We start from the raw sequence: 27,393 nt of genomic DNA on the forward strand, positions 1-27,393 counted from the left end.
AGGAGAGTCCCTTGTAAAAGAAAACCCCTTGTAAAGAACCACATACATTAATGTTAATATAAAAATGTATGATGCTTTCTGATTATTTACTGTGAAAGAGCTCTAAGTGGGTGTTGAGAACTGTCTCAGGCTGAAGTGTCATTCATCCCAAGTCATAATCATAGTCAAAGGATAATCGGACAGGTAGTGCTTGATTCAGTTTAACCCACAATACTGAATCACTCTTGATTCTCTTCTAATGTGAGATAGAAATAATATGAGCAATTTTATACATAATTGTTAGTTTTATTTTACGTAATAGTTCCAGATTTTTCTTTTTTCTTTTATTTTTTAAAAAATTTACATCCAAATTAGATTTTCTCTTCTTTTTAAAGATTATTTATTTTGAGAGAGATGGGGGAGGAGCACAGAGAGAGGTAGAGAGAGAATCCCAAGCAGGCTCCACACTGACAGTGGAGCCTGATGCAGGCTGCGCTAGAACTCTTGAACTGCGAGATCATGACCTGAGCTGAAATCAAGAGTTGGATGCTTAACCGATGGAGTAACCCAGGTGCCCCTCCACAGATTTTTCCTTTATTAGAACTTTTGTTGAGCACTTAAAGTAGGAACAAAGATTAGTTCTAATTTTTACTAGTGTTTATAAAAAAAAGATGTTATCTATGATTCTGTGGTGAAAAAAATAGCTGAAAGGCAAGAAGGAACAAAAATAAACTGATGACCTGAATCATACACTGAAAAATCAGTGTCTCAGTCCTTAAAGGTTTTGTTATTGTTTTTAAAGGGCTTTTTGTTATGTATTTTATTTTAAATGAGATCGGTTTGTTTCTTGAAATATTTGTCATTATGAAAGATCAGCTTCTGATTGACAGATTAAATTTATTTTTGGATAAAGGTCTTAGAGATTTGATGGAACTTATCATTCTAATCCTTATGGCAGCTGATTACTTGAAAAGTTGACAGCAGTATAACATTATTAGTCTTAAGTTTTATTTCATTTTATTTTTTAGTTTATTTATTTGTTTTTAAGTAAGCTCTATGCCTAGAGTGGGGCTTGAACCCAGGATCAAGAGTCGTGTGCTCCACAGCTGAGCCAGCCAAGCACACCATGGTCTTAAATTCTATTTTTTAAAAAATAATTAATTTTTAAATATTTGTTTATTTTGAGAGAGAATGTGAGCGAGCAAGGGAAGGGCAGAGAGAGAGAATCCCAAGTAGGCTCAGCACTGACAGTGGGGCTTGATCTCACGAACTGTGAGATCATGACCTGAGCCAAAATCAAGAGTTGGATACTCAACCACCTGAGCCCCCCGCCCCCCCAACCCTTCATGGTCTTAAATTTTAAAAAGCAGAAGTTGTTGAAATGGAGAGATGCTGGGAAAATGTCATAGGAAGTATCTTTTAGGACAGTAATTCACAATGAATTGCATACTAACTTAATTTTTGAAAAATGTTATCTGTGAAATATTTGCATTCCCACCAAGTGGAAAGTGTTAAGCCAGGCTGTGGAGGGGGAGTACATGCACATTTTATAAAAGGTTTTGAAAGCATTTAAATACCAGTTGTTTGGTTATGTTGCTGATTGGGATGAAAAGAAAGACATTTGTGACTTTAATTTTGATCGTGCCAGTTCTCATTACTGGCAACCCTTGGTATAGTTGGCCATCAGCTTTCAGTTGTATATTGTATTTCTAGAGATAAGATAAATGTAGTACTTAAAGAAATTTTTATATAGATACAGGTGTGTGAAACAATTTTCTGCAAGAAAGTGTGTGTATTTATGTGTCTGTTTCACTTTTGGAGTCTGAATACATTTATGGATTGTATCAGACAGTTCTTGGATTTACATGAAGTCCTTTCCTCCAGACCTGGAGTGTTTTCCTGAGCTTTGGCAAACGCTGTTCAAACAGTTTAAGCCAATTGAAAATGATGTTTAGATCTTCTTTTAGGAATGTTGGATATAATAGGACAGTAAAAGGAGCATCTAGGTAGGATTTCTCTGTACCTGTATGCTAATGTTTGTCTTATGATTTGCTTAATAGCTAACATGCAAGCTATTTATCCTCCATTTTTCCATCTGTAAAATGGGAATAAGTTTAATAAATATTGATAAAGCCTGTAGTTGTTCTGGAGGAAGTAACATGGTTAGAACATTGGTTCTTAAAAGGCAATAAACTAAAGATATGTGTGGTCTTTGTTAATTTATAACTGTTGAGACTCTATAGAGGTCCTAAAATTAAAAGTTTGAGAACTACTAGTGTTAGGAATGAAAACTGAACTCTGAGCCAAATCTGGGTTTTCTAAGTATAGATCTTTTTGCCTAACTGATTATAGGACCTTGGAAAAATTTATACTTTCTAGGCTTGTGTTTTGTCATTTGTAAAATGAACCTGTACTAGATGTTCTATAAGGTTATTAAAAAAAAAAAAAAGGGGCACCTGGCTGGCTCAATTGGTAGAGCATGATGAGACTCTTTTTTTTTTTTTAGTGTTTATTTTTATTTTTGGAGGGAGGAGAGGGAGAGAGAGAGAGAGAGAGAGAAAGAGAGGGACAGTCAGTCAGTGTGAGTGGGCGAGGGGCAGAGAGAGAGGGAGACAGAGAATCCAAAGCAGGCTGCAGGCTCTGAGCTGTCAGCACAGAGCCCGCCGTGGCGTGGGGCCCAAACTCGCCAACTGCGAGATCATGACCTGAGCCGAAGTCAGACGCTTAACCGACTGAGCCACCCAGGTGCCCCGAGCATGAGACTCTTGATCTCGGGATTGTGAGTTTGAGCCCCACATTGAGCGTAGAGTTTAAAAAGAAACAAAAAAATGTTCCTGCTTATGTGAATGTCAGTCATTTTTTTTTTTCTTATCTTACTTTGGGAGATAAGAAGGGTAGTGATGAAGGGAAGTTTCTTTACCATGTATGCATATCTTTTTTTGCCTTAGAACTTACATGTTAGGATACAGGTGTTTTGTTGATAATAAAATCTGTAATGGTGTCATGTACATATATTTGTTGGAACATTGGAAAGGAAACACTTTTTGCTGAGAAGTTTGTCAGTGATTATTGTTGCCCAGGACATGTTCTATTTTGAAAGATTATTATATCCAGTGTATTATATTTCTGCCCTTTTATAATTGGGGATGATACTTTTGAAAAGACCTTTATTAGTTTTGGCCAATTGTGCTTTTTGCCCTGAGAAAAGGTTCTGTGAATTGGGTGCTGTAGCCACTGTTTTCAGATCATGTCTCTTGAGACTTTGTCTTTCAGCTTTGGCTTGAAGTAGCCATTCTTGGTATCTGTAGTCCAGCTTTCTTGGTAACTGTTCTATACAATATTTGTTTAAGAAATTATTGTTATGGCAGTGGTGTTCACATGTTTATATCTTATATTCCATATTTTGAGAGAATGCTTTCTTAGTAGATCAAATACTTGAGTATCAACTAGGGGCCAGGCACTGTGCTAGGGTATGCAAAAGTTAGTAAGACAAAATTCCCACCTCCTTAAGGAATTCTTAATCTAATGAGGGAGATATCAAGTAAATAGGTATAAAACAGTGCTAAAGTGGGGGTATATTGGTTTTACTGAGTATAAGAAATGAAGGAAGGCCTCATTTTTGGGATATCTAGGATTTACAGAGGAAATGGTATTTGTAGTGAGTCTTAAAGATGAGTTAGAAATTAAGGGTTGTCTGTGAAAAAGGGCTGCCCAGGCAGAGAGATAAGTTTGGTTAAAAGGTTAGTCTTATTTTCCATATAGCAGAGGAAATAAGACATATACACAAATAGTTTTGAAGTAGGATATAAAGTGATAAATGCTGCATTTGGTAAAAACTAAGTTCAGAGTAGGAAGATATTTCTGATGAGGTCCAGGGAAGGCTTTATAGAGAAAGCATTTGAATCTGGCCCTTGGAGGATGGGAGGATGGATAGTTTTGACAAAGAATACTAGGGGAGATTCCAGATGTGAGATATAGCAGCTTGAGCAAAGGATTGTTGTATATGTTAGTGTTTTCTATTTAGAAGCAGGTAAACTTAGAATTTTTAACTCAATTCCTGGACAAATATTGTATAACTTTTGTGCAATTAGTATGTTTTTCCCCAGATTTAATGAGATATAATTAATATGTAACATTGTGTAGTTTAAGGTGTACAATGTGATATTTTGATAATTGTATATATTTTGAAATGTTTACCTCAAAATAAGGTTAGTTAACACCTTCACCGTACATAACCATTTTTTTTGTTGTGGTGGTGAGAACTTTCAAGATCTAGTCTCTAGCAACTTTCAGTTATATAATACAGTATAGTTACCTTTAGTCACCATGCTGTATATTACATGTCCAAAACTTATTCATCTTCTAGTGTAATTTGTATGTTAACTTTTGTGGTTTGATGATCTTAGAAAAGTCACATGTGCCCTTGTAAATGAGCCTGATAATTTCAGTTCAAAAGAGCTGTCAAAGTATTTTCCGCTTTCCTTAACAATTATATAGAATGTAATGCACAGATTTTGATTGACTATGGTTGTTCAAATCTATCCTTAGTTGTCTTTATTTTGGTCATTTAAAGTGCTCAGTTGACTTTTGGGTAATACTTGATTTATAAAGTCCAAAATAAAAAAATAATTTATATTCATGTAATACTGTATTTGGTATTTTGCTTATTTGAATTATATTCATATTTTGATTTATTTGATAGCATTCTAAATATAGTTCTGCTATAATGTTTGTTTTGAAAATGTGTGTATGTCTCAACAAGGTTGATAAATCAGGTAACAATTTGAGCATAAGACAAAATTTTTATTTTCTTATGCAGGATTTTGCCTGCAAGGTCAGGGATCAGCAAATCATGACCACCAACTAGTGGCCTGTTTTTGTAAATAAAATTCTTTTGGAACATACTTAAGCCCATTTATTTATATTTTCTGTGGCTACTTTTGTACCACAATCTCAGAGTGGAATAGTTGCAACAAAGACCTAATGGTCCACAAAGCCTAAAATAGTTTCTATCTGGTCCTTTATGGAAAGAATTTTCCCTAAGTGAACTATACCCAGCTGAACTGAAGTGTGTTAAATACATGCATATACATGCACATACCTCTTACCTCAAACATCTGTTGGCTAGCTTAGTTCACCCCTTGTGTTATGAGCCACTCCCATCCACATCTGTTGTTACAGTTTTCCATCCGATTTCAGATAACCCTCCTTCCATCATTTCACAGTAATTCATGAGCTGCAGCCCTTCTGATGTGCTTCCACAAGCAAACTTCAGGTCTTTTTCAAGGTAAAGTGCTGTATTTATTATTGTATTTGTATATTTCTTAATCACTTAATGTGTAAACTGTGTAAAATTGTGCTATCATTTTAATCAGGTTTCTTTTAAAAAATGTGTCATTGATGAAATTTTTTGAGTGTTGTGCTTTTTAAAAAATGTTTATTTTTTTTGAGAGAGATGCAGAGGACGGGGGAGAGGGAGAGAGAGAGAGAATCCCAAGCAGGCTCTGGGCTGTCAGGGATGAGCCCGATGTCAGACTCGAACCCATGAACTCTGAGATCCCTACCGGAGCTGAAATCAAGAGTCAGGTGCCCAACTGACTGAGCCACCCAGGCATGTGAATGTTTTGCTTCTAACCCCATTTTCCCTGTGAGTCGTGTGGTGTTCATTGCACAATTTTCCATAACCTGGTGATTTTTAGGAACTGATGTTAACGTGATTTCTGAACTGAATGTAATCGTCATCCTGCAAGAAGTACTAATTCATTCACAAATATTTCTTGGACTCTGTGAATATTTAATGAATTAGTGGACACAAAGCACTTAGGTTAGTGTCTAGGACATACTAATTACTCAAATACTAATTATTACTGATTACTATTACCATGTGCCAAGAACTGTTTAAAGTACTGCTTAGGTGAATAAGACTAACACCTTCTCCCCATGAAACTTACATTATACTTCAAAAAATCTGTATTAATATACATTTTGGCTAGTAACTTAGTCCTACTCCCATAAAAGATATTTTTGTGTTATTATAAATAATATTTTAAAAATATCCAGAGATCAAAGACATTTACTTAAAACAACTTTCTAGTCACTGTCTCACTGATCTCATGTAATATTTGAATGATTTTTAAAATGTTTTTAATGTAACCTCAGGAGATCTACCTTCAAGGAGACAGAGGATAATCTTTTTACTATATTTCAAAATAAAAAGTTAAAAATTATAGATTTAGACTTAATTTGCAAAAATTGTATATAGATTCTCATAGATCCTTCACTCAGATTTATCAAATAGTAATATTTTACATCTGCTTTATCATTCTCTCTATGTTATTTTTCTGAGTCATTTGAGATTAAGTTGCAGACATGATGCTCCTTTACCCCTGAATACTTCAATATGTATTTCCCCCAAATAGGAATATTCTCTATAACCTCATTATAGTTAGCAAAATTAGAGATTAACATTGATACAGTAGTATTTCTACTCTACAGACCTTATTCATGTTTTGCCAGTTGCTTCATAATGTCCTTTATAGTGAAAGACAAAAGTTTATTTTTTTTCTGGCCCTGCATCCAATTCTGGAACATGCATTGCATTTCATTGTCATGTGTCTTTAATCTTTTTTACTCTGGAGCACTGTACCTTGCTTTTATCCCCTTATGTATTTTTGAAGAATACGGAACAGTTAATTTGGGTTTGTCTGATATTTCCTTGTGATCATGTATTTTGCTAGAAACACTGTGAAGTCATGTGTCTTTCTCAGCACATTTTATCAGGAAGCACATGATATCTTTACTCTTACTATATTTTAAAATGTTTTTTCTAATTTTTTTTAAGTTTATTTATTTATTGAGAGACAGAGAGAGAGTGTGTGTGAATGGGATAGGGAAAGAGAGAGAAGGGAGAGAGAATCCCAAGCAGTCTCCTCACTGTCAGTGCAGAGCCCCATATGGGGCTCCAACTGTGAGATCATGACCTGAACCAAGATTAAGAGTCAGATGCTTAACCAATTGAGCCACCCAGGTACCCCTAAAATGCTTTTTCTTTTAATACTAAGATTATCACTCCTTGCCATTTAATTTAGATATTTGAAGCTAGGTTTGGTTAATTTCTATAGTGTTGGGGAGAATTTGCTGACCTCTTACTGTTTTTTTCTTTTCCCCTTTCCACCTTCCTTATATACCCCCAAAATTCAAAACCACAGAACACCCTATTTGTGCATTTTCATTGTGTGTTCTGAGTGCTAAACAGAGAATCAAGAGTGAATGTTTCATATTAAAGTGACTGCACCTGTTACTTGTTAAGTATATGAAATAATATATTTCTTTCGAAGGCCGACTATATATAGTGCATCTGACATAGCTTACTGAATATCTCATTTTAGAGACAGGAAGATACTGGAGGGTAAAATGACTTCAGGTGTTGTTTTTAAAAAATTTTTAATGTTTATTTTACTTTTGAGAGAAAGAGAGCACGAGCAGGGTAGGGGAAGAGAGAGAGGGAGACACAGAATCTGAAGCAGGCTCCAGGCTCTGAGCTGTCAGCACACAGCCCTATGTGGAGCTTGAACCCACGAGCTGTGAGATCATGACCTGAGCTTAAGTCAGACGCTTAACCGACTGAGCCACCCAGGAGCCCCATCAGGTTTTTTTTTTTTTTTTTAATGCTTAACCAATCACCACTCTTTTAAGGAATCTCTGAGCAGATTATTTTCATTAAAATTTTTTTAATGTTTATTTTAGAGAGAGAGAGACAGAGTGCAGAATACAAGCAAGGGAGGGGTAGAGAGAGAGGGAGACACAGAATCCAAAGCATGCTCCAGGCTCTGAGCTGTCAGCACAGAGCCTGATGCCGGGATGGAACTCACGAACCATGAGATCATGACCTGAGCTGAAGTCAGACACTTAACCGACTGAGCCAACCAGGCACCCCTAGATTATTTTCATTTTAATAAGCATTTATTACAAGGCAGTTTGTTTTTTCCCACATGGGAAAAAGAGACAAACCCAGACCAGTTTCCTCCTTTGAGGAGCTTACAGTTCAGTAGAGATTACTTTGAGTTTTAAACAAGGAACTAGAAGCAGAATGTGTTGCTTATTATAAGAGAAGTAAAAGAAAATTCAGTGGAAGAGATGTGTTAAGATTGGAAATTCACGTGTGAATTATCTTGCAGAGAGCTTTGAATGCTATGCTTAGGAGTTTCGTACTTTATAAACATGGGAAGACTTTGAATATTTTGAGCATGGGGTGACATATTTGAGTCTATACTCAATTATGCCAATTATTGGTCATACTGAGAAGATAGAACAGTCCTTTAGACAAGGAATATATTTAAGAGAATATAGGCATATATGTCCAACTCCCGTTCCCCTTAAAAATATAGTAGCATGTGCTAAGTACAGTTGAGTGCTACTGACACATATGGTGTATGAACATAGTGGTTTTACTTGAATCAGGGGTAGAATTAACTTTGATAAAAGATGGAATTTCAAGGCAGGAAAGGATGACTTTTTGGAACTTCTTCTTCCCCATTCCAATAGATATTAAAAGATTTAGGGGCGCCTGGGTGGTTCAGTTAAGCGTCCGACTTCAGCTCAGGTCATGATCTCATGGCTCATGGGTTCGAGCGCCACATTGGGCTCTGTGCTGACAGCTCAGAGCCTAAAGCCTGCTTCAGATTCTGTGTCTCGCTCTCTCTACCCCTTCCCCAGTTTGCACTCTGTCTCTGTGTATTTTCTCAAAAATAAATAAACATTAAAAAAATTAAAAAAAAAGATTTAAATAACTTGTGTTCCTAAATACTGCCACCTACTTATTAGCGTATTATGATTTGTCTCTGACATCTGAATTCTAAGCAATTACCTGACTATTTTGGAAGGGAGCTAGGGTTACCTGCCTGGTTTGAAGGATGAGTTGTGGAAACAGGTGCTGTTTTCTGGCTCTAAAATCTAAATGTCTTAAAATTGTATTTTTTTTTTCTGCAGGGAAAGAGAACCCTAGTTCTCACCTGAAGACTCTTTTCTTATTTCTCCTTACAATAGGAATAAAACTTTTTGCTTCACTTTCTTGCTCTTGCCACATTCTTTGCCTCTTGTCTCCATTTGAAGAATGCCTTTGCGTAAAGATGGGGTGTGATATGTTGTTGGAATGAACTGTGTTTAATAAAGCAGGTATCAGTGTGTCAAGTAAGTTGAAACGTTTTTTGAAGGTTTTAGTACTTTGGCCCACATGAAAATGGTGACGTTTTTTGCAATTTAATTTTTAATTAGAGTATTACATAGAGACCACTATTCAAAGACCACATAATAAAAAACGCAGACCTTATTCACATATTGCTGCTTTATTACAAATTTATAATTTATTTCCATTAGAGCATTTATACCTTGATATTACAAAAATAGACTGGAATGTTATTAGTCCTCCATTGTTTCTTAAATATTTTAGAAAGCTTGACATTTTCATACAGATTCTGAATAGTGTTTATTTGCCTAAGTAGGTGCTGTTGATACTGAGCGTAATAAAACCAGAAAAATTGAGATTCTGCCCTTAAGTGCTTTTTAGACTAAAAATAAATAACACAAGACAAGAAAATAATTAATAAATCACAGAAATATATTTTCCTGGCAACAAATCTGGCATATAAGGAGATAGCTTATTCATGTATACCTATGAACTTTCAAAACAGATTTTAGAGATTTTTCATATGCTGGAAGGGAGAATGGTAATGGACAGATGTTACTGCTACCAGCCTTGTTATTTGTATTGTTCTTTTCTGTTTTTTTTTTTCATGTCTTTTCTGTTGCGATAAAATACACTTAATATAAAATTTAGCATTTTAACCACTTTAAAGTGCACAATTCAGTGGTATTAAGTACATTAAATGTATTTACAAAGTTGTGCAACCATCATTGTTGCTATCTAATTTTGGGATGTTTCCTTTACCTCAAAAAGAATCCCTGTATCTCCCAGTGTTCTGCATCATTATGCAACCATTACCTCTGTCCAATTCCAGAACTTTTCCATCATCTCAAACTGAAACTTCATTGTACCCATTAAACAATAACTTTCCATTCCCCTCTCCCCTAAGTCCCTGGTAACTACCATTTCACTTTCTGTCTCTGATCTTAACTATTCTAGATACTCCTATATAAGTGGAATTGTATTTGTGTTTAGCTTATTTTATATAGCATAATGTCTTCAAGGTTCTTCCATTTTGTAGCATGTGTCAGAATTTCATCCCTTTTTAAGGCTGAATACTATTCCATTCACTATGCATATATGCACCACATTTAATTTATCCATTCATCTGTTGATGGACATTTGGGCTGTTTTCATCTTGGCTACTGTGCATAATGTTTCTGTAAACATTGATGTACAAATGTCTATTTGAGTCTCTACTTTCAGTTCTTTTGGATATGTACCTAGAAGTGAAATTCTAGCTTTAATCTCTTGATGAACCACTAAACTGTTTTCCAGAGTGGCCATACTATTTTACATTCCCACTTGTGTTGTAGAAGGGTAACAATTTTTTTTAAGTTTATTTATTTATTTTGAGAGAGAGAGAGTGAGCGTGTGCACAAGTGGGGGAGACGGGGAGAGAGAGAGGGAGAGGGAGAGAGAAAGAAAGAAAGAAAGAAAGAAAGAGAAAGAAAATCCCAAGCGGGCTCCTCACTGTCAGTGTGGAGCCTGTTGTGGGGCTCAAAGCAACAAACCTGTGAGATCATGACCTGAGCCTAAGTTGGACAGTTAACTGACTGAGCCACCCAGATGCCCTTATTATTATTTTTTAAAGGAGCTACCTGCCCTTTCTTTTTTTTAAAAAAAAATTATTTATTTTGAGAGAGACAGAGACAGCACAAGTTGGGGAGGGGCAGAGAGAGGAAGAGAGAGAGAATCCCAAGCAGGCTCCGCATTGCCAGTGCAGAGCCCCATGTGGGGCTTAAACCCATGAAGCCATGAGATCAATACCTGAGCTGAAACCAAGGGTTGGATGCTTAACAGATTTAGCACCCAGGCACCCCTCTTTTATCTTTTAGAAAAATGAGTTCATACAGTTTATTTTATTTTAGAATTAAGTTAATTTAAAAAATTTAGTTGACTCTGTCAACTATACTGAAATTAAAAAAAAAATTAGTTGACAAATAAGAAACTAAAATGAAGTAGATTAAGAGGTACAAACTTCCAGTTATAAAATAAATAAGTCATGGAGATGCAAAGTACAGCATAGAGAATATCATCAATAAGATGGTAATCTTGGGGCACCTGGGTGGCTCAGTCGGTTGAGTGGCCGACTTCGGCTCAGGTCATGATCTCATGGTCCGTGAGTTTGAGCCCCGCGTCAGGCTCTGTGCTGACTGCTCAGAGCCTGGAGCCTGTTTCAGATTCTGTGTCTCCCTCTCTCTCTGCCCCTCCCGTGTTCATGCTCTGTCTCTCTTTGTCTCAAAAATAAATAAGTGTTAAAAAAAAATTAAAAAAAAAGATAGTAATCTTGTTTGGTGACAGATGGTGACTACACTTAACCATGGCAAGCACTGAGTAATGTATAGAATTGTTGAATCATGTTGTACACCTGAAATTAAGATTAAACACTGCATATACCCTGTACTTCAGTATTTTATGTTTTTTCTTTATAATAGCCATACTAACAGTTGTGGAGTGTTACCTCATTGTAGTTTTTATTTGCATTTCCCTGATGACTAGTGATGTAAAGTCTCTTTTCATGTGTTTATTGGCCATTTGTATATCTTCTTTGGAAAAATGTCTATTGATCTTTTGCCCAATTTTAAATTGGGTTTTTTTTTGTTTGTTTAGTTGTATGAATCTTAAAAATTCTGGATATTGGGGTGCCTGGGTGGCTCAGTCGGTTAAGCGGCCAACTTCGGCTCAGGTCATGATCTCTCGGTCCGTGAGTTCGAGCCCTGCGTCGGGCTCTGTGCTGACAGCTCAGAGCCTGGAGCCTGTTTCAGATTCTGTGTCTCCCTCTCTCTGACCCTCCCCTGTTCATGCTCTGTCTCTCACTGTCTCAAAAATAAAACGTTAAAAAAAATTCTGGATATTAACCCCTTATCAGATATACGATTTGTGATTATTTTTCCCATTCTTTGGTTGTCTTTTCACTGTTTTGGTAGTGCATGAAAGTTTTCAGTTTGGATGCAGTCCAGGTTACCTGCTTTTTCTTTTGTTTCATGAGTATTTTAGTGCCATCCAAGAAATTATTGCCAAATCTGAAGTCATGAAGATTTATCCCCCTATTTTCTTCTAAGAATGTATAGTTTTAGCTCATATTTAGGTCTTTGATCCAGTTTGAATTAATTGTTTTAAAGATTTTTTTAAGTAATCTCTACACCCAACGTGGGGCTCAAACTCTGAACCCCAAGATCAAGAGTCACATGCTTCACCAACTGAGCCAGCCAGGCACCCCTGGAATTAATTTTTGTGTATGGTGTAAGATAGGTTCCAACTTCATTCTTTTGAATGTGGATATCTAGTTTTCTTGGCACAATTTGTTGAAGAGACTGTTATTTCTCCATTTGGTGGTCTTGGCACCCTTGTCTGTCAGTTGACTGTGGATGTATGGATTATTTCTGGGCTTTCTGTTCTATTCCATTGGTCTATATGTCTATCCTTATGCCAGTACCACCTGTTTTGATTACTTGAGCTTTGTAGCAAGTTTTGAAATTGGGATGTGAGAATGTCCCAAATTTGTCCTCCTTTTTCAAGATTGGTTTGGCTGTTTGGGGTCCCTTTAATTTCCATTTGAAATTTAGGATTGACTTTTTGATTTTTGCAAGTAGTGGCCATTGCAGCTTTTTTTAAAAGTTTGTTTATTTTGAGAGGGGGAGGGGCAGAGAGAGGGAGGGAGGGATGGAGGGAGGGAGGGAAGAAGAGAGAAAGAGGGGGAGAGAAAGAATCCCAAGAAGGCTCTGTGCTGTCAGCATGGAGCCTGACACAGGGCTCAATCCACGAACTGTGAGATCATGACCTGAACCTAAATCAAGAGTTGGACACTCAACAGACTGTGACACCCAGGTGCCCCCGCTGTTGTGGTTTTTTTTTTTTTTTTTTGATAAGAATTATTTTATTTTTATTTTTATTTTTTAATTAATTTATTTTTTAATTTCCATCCAAGTTAGCATATAGTGCAACAATGATTTCAGGAGTAGATTCCTTAATGCCTGTAACCCATTTAGTCCATCCCTCCTCCCACAACTCCTCCAGCAACCCTCTGTTCTCTATATTTAAGAGCCTCTTATGTTTTGTCCCCCTACTATTTTTATATTATTTTTGCTTCCTTTATGTTTATCTGTTTTGTATCTTAAATTCCTCATATGAGTGAAGTCATATGGCATTTGTTGTTCTCTGACTAATTTCTTTTAGCCTGATACCCTCTAGTTCCATCCACGTAGCTATAAATGGCAAGATTTCATTCATTTTGATTGCTGAGTAATACTCCATTGTATATGTATACCACATCTTCTTTATCCATTCATCCGTTGATGGATATGTGGACTCTTTCCATACTTGGGCTATTGTCATTAGCACTGCTATAAAAATTGGGGTGCATGTGCCCCTTGGAAACAGCACACTTGGATAAATACCTAGGAGTGCAATTGCTGGGTCATAGGTTAGTTCTATTTTTAACTTTTTGAGGAACCTCCATACTGTCTTCCAGAGTGGCTGCACCAGTTTGTATTCCCACCAGCAGTGCAAAAGAGATCCTCTTTCTCTGCATTCTTGCCAACATCTGTTGTTGCCTGAATTGTTAATGTTAACCATTCTGACAGGTGTGAGGTGGTATCTCATTGTGGTTTTGATTTGTATTTCCCTGATGATGAGTGATGTTTAGTGTTTTATGTGTCTGTTCACCATCTGGATGTCTTCTTAGGAGAAGTGTCTATTCAGAATGTCTTTTGCCCATTTCTTCCCTGGATGATTTGTTTTTTGGGTGTTGAGTTTGATAAGTTCTTTATAGACTTTGGCTACTAACCCTTTATTTGATATTTCATTTGCAAATATCTTCTCCTATTCTGTCGGTTGCCTTTTAGTTTTGCTTATTGTTTCCTTCGCTCTGCAGAATCTTTTTATTTTGATGAGGTCCCAATAGTTCATTTTTGCTTTTGTTTCCCTTGCCTCCAGAGACGTGTTGAGTGAGAAGTTGCTGTGTCCAAGGTCAAAGGGGCTTTTCCTGCTTTCTCCTCGAGGATTTTGATGGCTTCCTGTCTTACATTGAGGTCTTTCATCCATTTTGAGTTTATTTTTGTGTATGGTGTAAGAAAGTGGTCCAGGTTCATTCTTCTGCATGTCGCTGTCCAGTTTTCCCACCACCACTTGCTGAAGAGACTGTCTTTATTCCATTTGCTATTCTTTCCTGCTTTGTTAAAGATTAGTTGGCCATATGTTTGTGGGTCCATTTTGGGGTTCTCTATTCTGTTCCATTGATTTGAGGTCTGTTTTTATGCCAGTACCATACTGTCTTGATGATTACAGCTTGGTAATACAACTTGAAGTCCAGGATTGTGATTCTTCCAGCTTTGGTTTTCTTTTTCAAGATTGTTTTGGCTATTTAGGGTCTTTTCTGGTTTCATACAAATTTTAAGATTGTTTGTTCTAGCTCTGTGAAGATGCTGTGTTATTTTGATAGGGATTGTATTGAATATGTAGATTGCTTTGGCTAGTATCAACATTTTAACAATATTTGTTTTTCCAACCTAGGAACATGGAATATTGTTCCATTTTTTTGTGTCTTCAATTTCTTTCATCAATTTCATCAGCTTCAATTTCTTTCATAGTTTTCAGTGTATAGATTTTTCATCTCTTTGGTTAGGTTTATTCGTAGGTATTTTATGGTTTTTGGTGCAATTGTAAATGGGATCGATTCCTTGATTTCTCTTTCTGTTGTTTCATTATTGGTGTATAGGAATGCAACCGATTGCTGTGCATTGATTTTATATCCTTCAACTTGGCTAAATTCATGGATCAGTTCTAGCAGTTTTTTGGTGGAATCTTTTGGGTGTGTTGCAGATTAATAGAGATTACATTTGAGCTGTATATCATTTTGAGGAGTATTGCTTTCAACAGTATTAAATCTTTTACTCCATGAACATGGGATATCATTCTCTTTAATTGAAATTGTTTCATTTCATTTCATTTCATTTCTGTTCATTTCATTTCATTTCATTTCATTTCATTTCATTTCATTTATAATCTCTACACCCAATGTGGGGCTCAAACTCACGACCCCATGATCAAGAGTTGGAAGCTCTTCTGACTGAGCCAGTGAAGCGCCCCTGGAATTGTTTAATTTCTTTAAGCAATATTTTTTAGTGATCATTGTACAAGTTTTGAGTCTCTTTGATTAAATTATTCCTATATATTTTATTCTTTTTGATGCTGTTGTAAACTGGAAGTGTTTTTTTTTTTTTTTAACTGGGAAGTATTTTCTTAATATCCTCTCTGCGTTGTTCATTGCTAATGTATAGGAATATAACTGCTTTTTGTGTACTGATCTTACATCTTGCAGTTGTGCTGAATTCATTTATTATCTCTAATAGTTTTCTGTGGATTCTTTTGGATTTTCTATGTATAAGATCACATCATCTACAAACTACTTCATCCTTTGTTGTTTTAATCTTTTTTTCTTCTTTTTCTTTTCTATTGAATAGAAATGGCAAAAACAAGCATACTTGTTTTTAATCTTAGGTTGTAATCTAGCTTTTTCACTATTAAATGTGATGTTAGCTGTGGGTTTTTCATGAATACCCTTTATCCAGTTGAGGAAGTTCCTTTCTCTTTGTAGTTTTCTGAGTGATTTTATTGTGAAAGTGTGCTGAATTTTGTCAGATGCTTTTTCTGTGTCAGTTTAGATGATTATGTGATTTTTACCCTTTTATTCTGTTTTATGTGGTATTTTACATTCATTTATTTTTGTGTCATATTTTTCATTCCTGGGATAAATCACATTTGGTCATTGGTGTATAATTTTTTGATGAGTTATTGAATTCTGTTTGCTAGCATTTTGTTTAGGATTTTTACATTATTAACTAGTATTTTGTTTAGGATTTTCACATCAGTAGTCATAAGGGATATTGGCCTGTGGTTTTCTTTTTTTGTGATGTGTTTGTCTGACTGTGATATTAGGGTAATGATGGCTTTGTAGAATGAGTTAAGTGTTCCCTACTCTTCTGTTTTTTGGAGGAGTTTGAGAGGTGATAATTATTCATTAAATGTTTGGTAGAATTTACCAGTGAAGCCAGTGGTCTTGGGTTTTTCTTTTTTGGGATGTTTTTGATTATCAGCTAAGTAAAGAGATTGAGTAGTTATAAATCAAAAAAAAAAAAAAAAAGAAAGAAAAATGTAGTGTTGGTATTTACCTAATGTGGTTACTTTTCCTATTGTTCTTTGTTTTATGATATAGCTCCAAGTTATACTGTGGCGTCTTTTTATTTCACCCTGATGGAGTCCCTTTAGCATTTCTTGTAGTGCAGGTATACTAGCAATGCATTTCCTCAGCTTTTGATTTTTGACATAATTCTTCATTTTTCAAGGATGTACTTGCTAGATATAGAATTCTTGGTTGACCTTTTTGCCCCAGCACTTCAAATATGTCATCTCACTGTTCTCTGGTTTCCATTGTGTTCGACTATTTAAAAAAATTTTTTTTACATTTATTTATTTTTGATAGAGAAAGAGAGAGACAGAACACAAGTGGGCGAGGGGCAGAGAGAGAAGGAGACACAGAATCCAAAGCAGGCTCCAGGCTCTGAGCTGTCAGCACAGAGCCTGACGCGGGGCTCAAACTCACAAACCTTGTGATTATGACCTGAGCCAAAGTTGGACGCTTAACTGACTGAGCCACCCAGGCGCCCCCATTGTGTTCAACTATTAATCTTGATGAGGATCCCTTGTACTTGTCAGTTTTCATTGATTTTGAGATTTTCTTTGGCTTTGACAGTTTAATTGTATTTTGTCCCAGTGTGTATCTCTGTTTATTCTTGGAATTCATTGAGCTTCTTCGATATGTAGATTGATGTATTTCATGAATTTGGCATGTTTTGATTATTATTTAAATATTCTTTCTGCTCCTTTTTCTTCTTGTCTGTGACTGTCATTATGCATGTGTTGCTGGGCTTGATGGTGTCTCATAGGTCTCTGATGCTCTGTTCATTTTCCCTCCTTCTTTTTCCCTCCTTCTTTTTCCCTTGTAGTGGTTAATCTCAATTGGTGCCGTCTTTAAGTTCACTTGTTCTTTCTTATCCTTGTTGTATTGAACCTGTATAGTGATTTTTTCATGTGTGCTATAATACTACTTACCTCCAAAATTTTATGTGGTTCCTTTTTAGAATTTCTTTATTTGAATATTCTTATCTTGGTGAGACATGCTGGTTTCCTTTAGCTCTTTGAATGTATTTAAAAGTTGATTTAAAGGCATTGCATGCTGGGGCACCTGGGTGGCTCAGTTGGTTAAGCATCTGACTCATGATTTTGGCTCAGGTCATGATCTCAAAGTTTCTGAGTTTGAGCCCCACATCAGGCTCTGTGCTGATAGTGCGGAGCCTGCTTGTCATTCTCTCTCTCTCTGCCCCTCCCCCCTCTCAGTAATTATTAAATAAACTTAAAAAAATTTTTTTAAAAAGCTTAAAGAAATAAAGCCCTTGCCTACTAATTCCAACATACGGGCCTCCTTAGGGACAGTATTGTTAATTTCTTCCTTTTTTTTTTTTCCCTGTGAATGGACCATACTTTTCTTGTTTCTTTGCATGTTTGTATCTTTTTGTTGAAAATGGATACTTTGAATATTGTAATATGGTAACTGGAAAATACCTGCCCCCCACCCCAGGGTTTGTTGTTGCTTCCTGTAGTTTTTGCTTAGTGAACTTTCTAACCTATTTTCATAAAGGCTATATTTGTCGTGTGTATACTGAACTGTTTGTTCTGGTAGCTGATTGGTCAGTTAGTGGTTTGACAGAGCTTTCCTTAAATACCTACAAGGAAAAAAATAACAGTCCCAAAACAAACAGAAACCCAAATCAAACCAAACCAACTCTCTGTCTTTGTAGATTGGCTCAGTATTGGGGCACTTCTCACTGCTTAGCCTGTACATTTACAACTCTGGTAGTGGGGCACCTGAGTGGCTCAGTCGGTTAAGCGTCCGACTTAAGCTCAGGTCATGATCTCGTGGTCTGTGAGTTTGAGCCCCATGTCGGGCTCTGTGCTGACAGCTCAGAGTCTGGAGCCTGCCTGGGTTTGTGTTTCCCTCTCTTGGCCCCTCCCCTGCTCCCGCCTGTGTCTCTTTCTCTCTGTCTCTTTCTCTCAAAAGTAAATAAACAAACAAAAAAAACTCTTTGGTAACTGTCACTTACCTGATTGGGTGGAGGGTAAAAGTCAGCCAAAGATGAATGTTTTTGGCCTTCTCATGATTTTTCTGAGCATGTGTGCAGCCTTGGGCATAGGTATGTCCTTCCAAATTCCTTTGTATGTGCTGGAGCTTTATGGAGCTCTTTGGAGCTCTTATTTCCTTATGTATCTCTCTTTTTTTTTTTAAATCTTTATTTTTAAGAGAGAGAGAGCACAAGCAGGGGAGGAACAGAGAGAGAGGGAGACACAGAATCTGAAGCAGGCTCCAGGCTCTGAGCTGTCAGCATAGGGCTTGACGTGGGGCTCGAACTCGTGAACTGCGAGATCATGACCTGAGCCGAAGTCAGATGCTTAACTGACTGAGCCACCCAGGTGCCCCTCCTTATGTATCTATCTGGCTTCTTTCTTCCCATCTTTTATGTCTGTCAAGTGCCTGGCCCACTTGTTATCCCTTGCCCTGGTGGCTATAGATAGTATATTTGCCTTTACATGCTTTGGACAGGGCACTTGGGTGGCTCAGTCAGTTGAGCAAACCACTGTTGGTTTTGGCTCGGGTCATGATCCCAGGCCATGCATCGGGCTCCATGCTCAGGGTGGAGCCTGCTTAAGATTCTCTCTCTCCTCTTCCCCCCACCCCTCTTCCCAGCTCATGGTCTCTCTCTCTCTGAAATAAAAAAAAAAAAAAAGGAACAGTGCAGGTTCAAGAATTGCCAAGATAGTACAAAGAAGAACAATGTGGGCATTGATGCCCAAGTATATTTCACAAAAAGCTATAGTTTTTAAGAAAATGTGGTACTGGCATAGGGATTACAACAAACACACCAGGAGTGACATCATATACAGTGGCAGAGCAGGTAACTCCAAAATTCTGTCACTTCATAAAGGCAATAATTACACTAGTAAAAGAATCTACTTTTTTGGAACTCTAATAAAAAACACACAACCAACAGGGAATAGAAAAAGCTGCTGAACTTCGATATGACAGCACTATGGTGTTTTAACTTTATGCACCTACCACGTCCCACTCCCTTGCTAGATGGCAGCCATGAAGACAGTCACCCGCATTCCTAGTGCAACTTGCAGATGCCAAAAGGAGTGATGTGGATCATAGTCTTAAAGAATTGTGGTTGGGTGTTTTGACCTGTTTGGTCGTTATCTGACAGAGTGGGACCGGGGTTGCCTTTCTTTCAATCTTGGCATTATAGACATTTTGATCTAGATTATTCTTTGTTGTGGGAGGCTGTCCTGGGTATGCATTGTATCTCTGGCCTCTGTCCAGTAGATACTTGTAACACCCCCCCCACCAGTTTTGACAACAAAAAATGTTTAAAGACACTGTCAGAAGGTTCCTCTGGATAGTGAGCGTGTGGGAATGGCAAATCCTCCTGTTGGAGAACCGCTATTCTAGATGATAGGGATTCACAGATGATTAATATTGAGCTAGGTGGAGGAGTAAATGACTGAAATATATTGTGATGTAGTTAAGTGAGTTACATTGGTGTGAACCAAGAAATGTGGAACAACAGCAAACAATTGCCTTGGAGAGTTGATGGCAGAATTTTCCAGAGAGAGAGAGAAATGGCAGTTTTGAGTTGGTACTTAAGTCAAGGTGGTAGGTGTTGCCAAGGAGGGGAGATGTTCTAGGTGGTGGAAAGGTCGTATCTAGGCCCTTTTGTGTCTTGAGAACAGTGAGACATTAAATGTGATTGGAGAGAATATGGGAGGTAGAGGTGAAAAAAGGAAGGTTATTGGAGTCAGATTTGAAAAATCTTTTTAATTTGAAAAGGATTTTTATGCTATACTGATATGTTCACTTTTTGCTGTTTTATAACCTAGAAGATCAAATACTATAAAACCCTTTAGAGTAATATGATCAACTTCTTTTAAAGAATAATAATGATATAGTGAAATGATTAAAAGCATATGGTAAATATTAAACTCAAGCAAATAGCTTTAGTCTATAAAGTAGGAAAATAGGAAGGGATGGAGATTTATATAAAACTAGATGTCAGATATTACTCTTTTTTAAAAAAAATTTTTTTTTAACGTTTTTATTTATTTTTGAGACAGAGAGAGACAGAGCATGAATGGGGGAGGGGCAGAGAGAGGGAGACACAGAATCGGAAGCAGGCTCCAGGCTCTGAGCCATCAGCCCAGAGCCCGACGTGGGGCTCGAACTCACAGACTGTGAGATCGTGACCTGAGCCGAAGTCGGACGCTTAACTGACTGAGCCACCCAGGCGCCCCCAGATATTACTCTTAATAGTAATTACACCACCCTCTGTGTAGCCTGTTTTCATCCTGTATTTGTCAAATCCCTAAATGTTATCATCATTGAGGGTGATTCTTGGTATTTTTAAAAATTTTTTTAATGGTTATTTATTTTTGAGAGAGACAGAGACAGAGTGCAAGCAGGGGAGGGGCCAGGAGAGGGGAGACACAGAATCCCAAGCAGGCTCCAGGCTCTGAGCTGTCAGCACAGGGCCCGACGTGGGGCTTGAACTCACGAACTGTGAGATCATGACCTGAGCCGAAGTCAGCTGCTTACCTGACTGAGCCACCCAGGTGCCCTGATTCTTGGTATTTAAAGCAGGAGTAAAGTGGGCAAATGTACAAAGTTGTATGTTTTTTCAAGTAGATTATCAGAGTGATATATTTTAAACTGTTAGCTGCTTTCTCAGATTAGACATGGAGTCAGATGAACTGAAACTGGTCTCTTAGAGTAGTTCTGTGTCCTTAGAAAAGGAAGATACTTGAAGATTTAAAATGCTAAAAATATTTTTTGTAACTTTTATTTTTTTCAAATGTTTATTTTATTTATTTTTGAGGGGACATGTATGTGATCAGGAGAGGGGCAGAGAGAGAGAGGGAGAGAGAGAATCCCAAACAGCTTTTCACTGTTAGCACAGAGCCCAACGTGGGGCTTGAACTCACCAACCATGAGATCATGACCTGAGCTGAAATCAAGAGACGGATGCTTAACCGACTGAGCCACCCTGGTGCCCCCATCCCTTTATTGAAAAAACAAAATATATGGTTAAATACATATTATAAAATTTGTCATTTTAACTCCTTTAAGTGTATATTTCAGTAGCGTTAAATACATTTCCATTGTTATGTAACCAGTCTCTGTAATATTTTCATCTTGAAAACCTGAAACTCTATACCCATTAAATAACAACTCCCCATTTTTCCTAGCATCCCTTTATTTGTAATCAATGTCTATATTTAAAGTGGGTTTCTTGCAGGCACATGAAAAGATGTTCAACGTCGCTCCTTATCAGGGAAATACAAATCAAAACCACACTCAGATACCACCTCACGCCAGTCAGAGTGGCCAAAATGAAGAAATCAGGAGACTATAGATGCTGGAGAGGATGTGGAGAAACAGGAACCCTCTTGCACTGTTGGTGGGAATGCAAATTGGTGCAGCCGCTCTGGAAAGCAGTGTGGAGGTTCCTCAGAAAATTAAAAATAGACCTACCCTATGACCCAGCAATAGCACTGCTAGGAATTTATCCAAGGGATACAGGAGTACTGATGCATAGGGGCACCTGTACCCCAATGTTTATAGCGGCACTCTCAACAATAGCCAAATTATGGAAAGAGCCTCAATGTCCATCAACTGATGAATGGATAAAGAAATTGTGGTTTATATACACAATGGAATACTACGTGGCAATGAGAAAAAATGAAATATGGCCTTTTGTAGCAACATGGATGGAACTGGAGAGTGTGATGCTAAGTGAAATAAGCCATACAGAGAAAGACAGATACCATATGGTTTCACTCTTATGTGGATCCTGAGAAACATAACAGAAACCCATGGGGGAGGGGAAGGAAAAAAAAAAAAAAAAAAGAGGTTAGAGTGGGAGAGAGCCAAAGCATTAGAGACTGTTAAAAACTGAGAACAAACTGAGGGTTGATGGGGGGTGGGAGGGAGGGCAGGGTGGGTGATGGGTATTGAGGAGGGCACTTTTTGGGATGAGCACTGGGTGTTGTATGGAAACCAATTTGACAGTAAATTTCATATATTAAAAAATAAAAAAAAATAAAAAAAAAAAAAGTGAATGTGAAACAAAAAAAAAAAAATAAATAAAAAATAAAAAATAAAATCCATCACAAAAAAAAAAAAATAATAATACATGATATGGAGTGGTAGAAGAAAGAAAACGTGTGTGTGTGTGTGTGTGTGTGTGTGTGTGTAAGTGTACACAATACATTCATAACAGAATAAGGAGGAAAGACTCATGCCAATTACAGTTCTTGTTTCTGTAACTGGTCACATGATCATGGCTGGTATTTATAACAACTTTCTTTCACTCTTCATTCTGGATTCCCTTTGTTTTAAGCAAGCACCTCAGCTCATCATTGTTCTTTACCTGGTGGGTGATCCAAATCTTCATCCCTGAAGAGTCTGGGTCATTAATAGTCCTGCCTGGTTGGCACAAGAACAGACACTCAGATCAATGGAACAGAATAGAGAACCCAGAAATGGACCCACAAACGTATGGCCAACTAATCTTTGACAAAGCAGGAAGGAATATCCAATGGAATAAAGACAGTCTCTTTAGCAAGTGGTGCTGGGAAAACTGGACAGCGACAGGCAGAAAAATGAACCTGGAACACTTGCTTACACCATACACTAAAATAAACTCAAAATGGATGAAAGACCTCAATGTAAGACAGGAAGCCATCAAAATCCTCGAGGAGAAAGCAGGCAAAAACCTCTTTGATCTTGGCTGCAGAAACTTCTTACTCAACACATCTCCAGAGGCAAGGTAAACAAAAGCAAAAATGAACTACTGGGACCTCATCAAAATAAAAAGCTTCTGCACAGTTAAGGAAACAATCAACAAAACTAAAAGACAACCGATGGAATGGGAGAAGATAATTGCAAGCTACATATCAGATAAAGGGTTAGTATCCAAAATCTATAAAAAACTTATCAAACTCAACACCCAAAAAACAAATAATCCAGTGAAGAAATGGGCAAAAGACATGAATAGATACTTCTCCAAGGAAGACCTCCCGATGGCCAACCGACACATGAAAAAATGCTCCACATCACTCATTATCAGGGAAATCCAAACCAAAACCACAGTGAGATACCACCTCACACCTGTCAGAATGGCTAACATTAACAACTCAGGCAACAACAGATGTTGGCGAGGATGCAGAGAAAGAGGATCTCTTTTGCATTGTTGGTGGCAATGCAAGCTGGTACAGCCACTCTGGAAAACAGTATGGAGGTTCCTCAAAAAACTAAAAATAGAACTACCCTATGACCCAGAAATTGCACTCCTAGGCATTTATCCACGGGATACAGCGTACTGTTTCAAAGGGGCATATGCACCCCAATGTTTATAGCAGCACTATCAACAATAGCCAAAGTATGGAAAGAGCCCAAATGTCCATTGATGGATGAATGGTAAAGAAAATGTGGTGTGTATATATATATATATATATACACACACACACATATATACATATATGTATACATATATGTATATATATACACCACACATATATATACATATATGTATACATATATACACACAATGGAGCATTAGTCGGCAATCAAAAAGAATGAAATCTTGCCATTTGCAACTATGTGGATGGAACTGGAGGGTATTACGCTAAGTGAAATTGGTCAGAGAAAGACAAAAATCATATGACTTCACTCATATGAGGACTTTAAGAGACAAATCAGATGAACATAAGAGAAAGGAAACAAAAATAATATAAAAACAGGGAGGGGGACAAAACAGCAGAGACTCAAACATGGAGAACAAAACTGAGGGTTGCTGGAGGGGTTGTGGGAGGGGGGATGTGCTAAATGGGTAAGGGGCATTAAAGAATCTACTTCTGAAATCATTGTTTCACTATATACTAACTAATTTGGATGTAAATTTTAAAAAATAAAAAAATAAAATTAAAAAAAAAAAAAAGTGGGTTTCTTGGAGATAAATGACACCCTGATAATATGACACCCTGTTTTAGTTGGTATATTCATCATTCACATTTAAAGTGAAATTTGATATAGAGTTGGATTAATATGTACCATGCTTGCATTTGTTTCCTTTTTCAACTTCCCCCTTTCACCTTTGGTTTTAATTGAACATTTAAAAGATATTTATTTTTCTGAGAGAGAGAGACAGAGAGAGACAGAGAGAGTGAGAGCAAGCAGGGGAGGGGGAGAGAGAGAATCCGAAGCAGGCTCTGTACTGTCAGCCTGAAGCAGGGCTGGATCTCACAAACCATGAAATCATGACCTGAGTGTAAACCAAGAGTTGGGTCCACTTTTAAATAATACTACAGTTTTCCCCTACTATCTTAAAGAAGAGTGTTCTTATGAAACCTTTTATAAGCTGAAATAGCTTACCATGAAGAAGCAATTACCATTAATTTGTATGGAAAAAATTTAAGGCATTCCCAGACCCCCCAAAAAACCCTCTTTTTAGGCTTTTCCTGATACCTTAGGACACACCTTACTAATGGATTCACAAGATGAATTGAGATAAATCGCAAATTCTTGGAAACACAGTTGAAAGATAGAGGCTGGGTGTAGTTCCCAGGGAAGGAGCTTGGTAGTGCTACTATTGCTGCTCAGCGTGTGTACTGTCTCTGTAATAACAGCTTGCTGCAGAACAAAGGTTAAATGCTGTTTTCACTTTTTGCTTTTTTCTGTAAGAGTCAAAATCCTCTTTGAATTTCTTTTGATTAGTTAAAACAAATATTAATGTAGGTCTTTCATAAAAGTGAAGTAGCATGACACTAACATTAGAAAAGTGGGGGATACCTGTATATCACTTCACAAGTAGTATAGGTACCTTGTAACAGTATTCTTGATTCCTTTTCCTTTTTAAAAATATAATTAATTGTCAAATTGGCTTACGTACAACACCCAGTGCTCATCCCAGCAAGTGCCCTCCTAAATGCTCATCACCCATTTTCCCTCTCCTCAGTTTGTTCTCTGTATTTAAGAGTCTCTTGTGGTTTGCCTCCCTCCCTCTCTGTTTCTAACTTTTTTTTCCCCTTCCCTTCCCCCATGGTTTTCTGTTCAGTTTCTCAAGATCCACATATGAGTGAAAACATATCTGTCCTTCTTTGACTGACTTATTTCACTCAGCATAATAACTTCCAGTTCCATCCACGTTGCTGCAAATGGCATGATTTCATTCTTTCTCATTGCCAAGTAGTATGCCATTGTATATATAAACCACATCTTCTTTATCCATTCATCAGTTGATGGACATTTAGGCTCTTTCCATAATTTGGCTATTGTTGAAAGCACAGCTATAAATGTTGGGGTACATGTGTCCCTGTGCATCAGCACTCCTCTATCCCTTGAATAAATTCCTAGTAGTGCTATTGCTTGTTCATAGGGTAGTTCTACTTTTAACTTTTTGAGGAACCTCGACACTGCTTTCCATAGCGACTACACCAGTTTGCATTCCTACCAACAGTGCAAGAGGTTCCTGTTTCTCCACATCCTCGCCAGCATGTGTTGTTTCCTGAGTTCATTTTAGCCACTCTGACTGGTGTGAGGTGGTATCTCAGTGTGGCGTTGATTTGTATTTCCCTGATGATGAGTGATGTTGGCCATCTTTTCTTGTGTCTGTTGGCCATCTGGATCTCTTCTTTGGAGAAGTTTCTATTCATGTCTTCTGCCCATTTCTTCACTGGATTATTTGTTTTTAGGGTGTGGAGTTTGGTGAGTTCTTTATAGGTTTTGGATACTAGTGCGTTATCCAATATGTCATTTGCAAATATCTTTTCCCATTCCATTGGTTGCCTTTTAGTTGTGTTGATTGTTTCCTTTGCAGTGCAGAAGCATTTTATCTTGATGAGGTCCCAATAGTTCATTTTTGCTTTTGATTCAGTTGCCTTTGGAGCTGTGTTGAGTAAGAAATTGCTGCGGATGAGGTGAAAGAGGTTGTTGCCTGCTTTCTCCTCTAGGGTTTTGATGGTTTCCTGTCTCACATTTAGGTCTTTAATCCATTTTGAGTTTATTTTTGTGAGTGGTGTAAGAAAGTGGTCTAGTTTCATTCTTCTGCATGTTGCTGTCCAGTTCCCCCAGCACCATGTGCTGAAGAGACTGTCTTTTTTCCATTGGATTCTCTTTCCTGCTTTGTCAAAGATTAGTTGGCCATACATCTGTGGGTTCAATTCTGGGTTCTTTATTCTATTCCATTGGTTTATGTGTCTGTTTTTGTGCCAATACCATGCTGTCTTGATGATTACAGCTTTGTAGTAGAGGCTAAAGTCTGGGATCGTGATGCCTCCTGCTTTGGTTTTCTTCTTTAATATTACCTTGGCTCTTTGGGGTCTTTTGTGGTTCCATACAAATTTTAGGATTGTTTGTTCTAGTTTTGAGAAGAATGCTGATGCAGTTTTGATTGGGATTGCATTGAATGTGTAGCTTGCTCTGGGTAGTATTGACATTTTAACAATATTTATTCTTCCAGTCCATGAGCATGGAATGTTTTTCCATTTCTTTGTGTCTTCTTCAATTTCCTTCAAAAGCTTTCTATAGTTTTCAGCATACAGATCTTTTACATCTTTGGTTAGGTTTATTCATAAGTATTTTATGGTTCTTGGTGCAATTGTAAATGGGATCAATTTCTTTGTTTCTCTTTCTGTGACTTCATTATTAGTGTATGAGAATGCAACTGATTTCTGTACATTGATTTGTACCCTGTGACTTTGCTGAATCCAGCTCTTTTGGTGAGTCTTTCAGGTTTTCCATGCAGAATATCGTGTCTCCGAAAAGTGAAAATTTGACTTCTTTGCCAATTTTGATGCCTTTTATTTCATTTTGTTGTCTGATTGCCAATGCTGGGACTTCCAACACTATGTTAAACAACAGTGATGAGAGTGGGCATCCCTGTCGTGTTCCTGATCTCAGGGGGAAAGCTCTCAGTTTTTCCCCATTGAGGAAGATATTAGCTGGGGGCTTTTCATATATGGCTTTTATGATGTTTAAGTATGTTCCTTTTATCACAGCTTTCTTGAGGGTTTTTTTTTAAAACACTATTTTAATGTTTTTATTT

The 27,393-nt window shown here is 37.3% G+C and overlaps 1 protein-coding gene across 9 annotated transcripts in view; it reads left to right on the forward strand.

The window, feature by feature from the left end:
• ATRX (ATRX chromatin remodeler) overlaps positions 1-27,393 on the forward strand; it is a 314,027-nt gene that overhangs the window by 2,868 nt on the left and 283,766 nt on the right. For 6 of the 9 annotated variants that reach the window (XM_081792916.1, XM_081792915.1, XM_081792914.1 and 3 more), the window contains one exon: positions 5,205-5,266. The exons of the other annotated variants lie outside the window; for them this stretch is intronic. In XM_081792916.1, the coding sequence (XP_081649042.1) occupies positions 5,211-5,266 (56 nt within the window). In that variant the 5' untranslated portion in view covers positions 5,205-5,210. The remainder of the gene's footprint in view (positions 1-5,204; positions 5,267-27,393) is intronic. 9 annotated transcript variants of the gene reach the window in all.

Source organism: Panthera onca, chromosome X (genome assembly GCF_046562875.1).
Source record: "Panthera onca isolate mPanOnc1 chromosome X, mPanOnc1 haplotype 2, whole genome shotgun sequence".
NCBI classification, from domain to species: Eukaryota; Metazoa; Chordata; class Mammalia; order Carnivora; family Felidae; genus Panthera; species Panthera onca.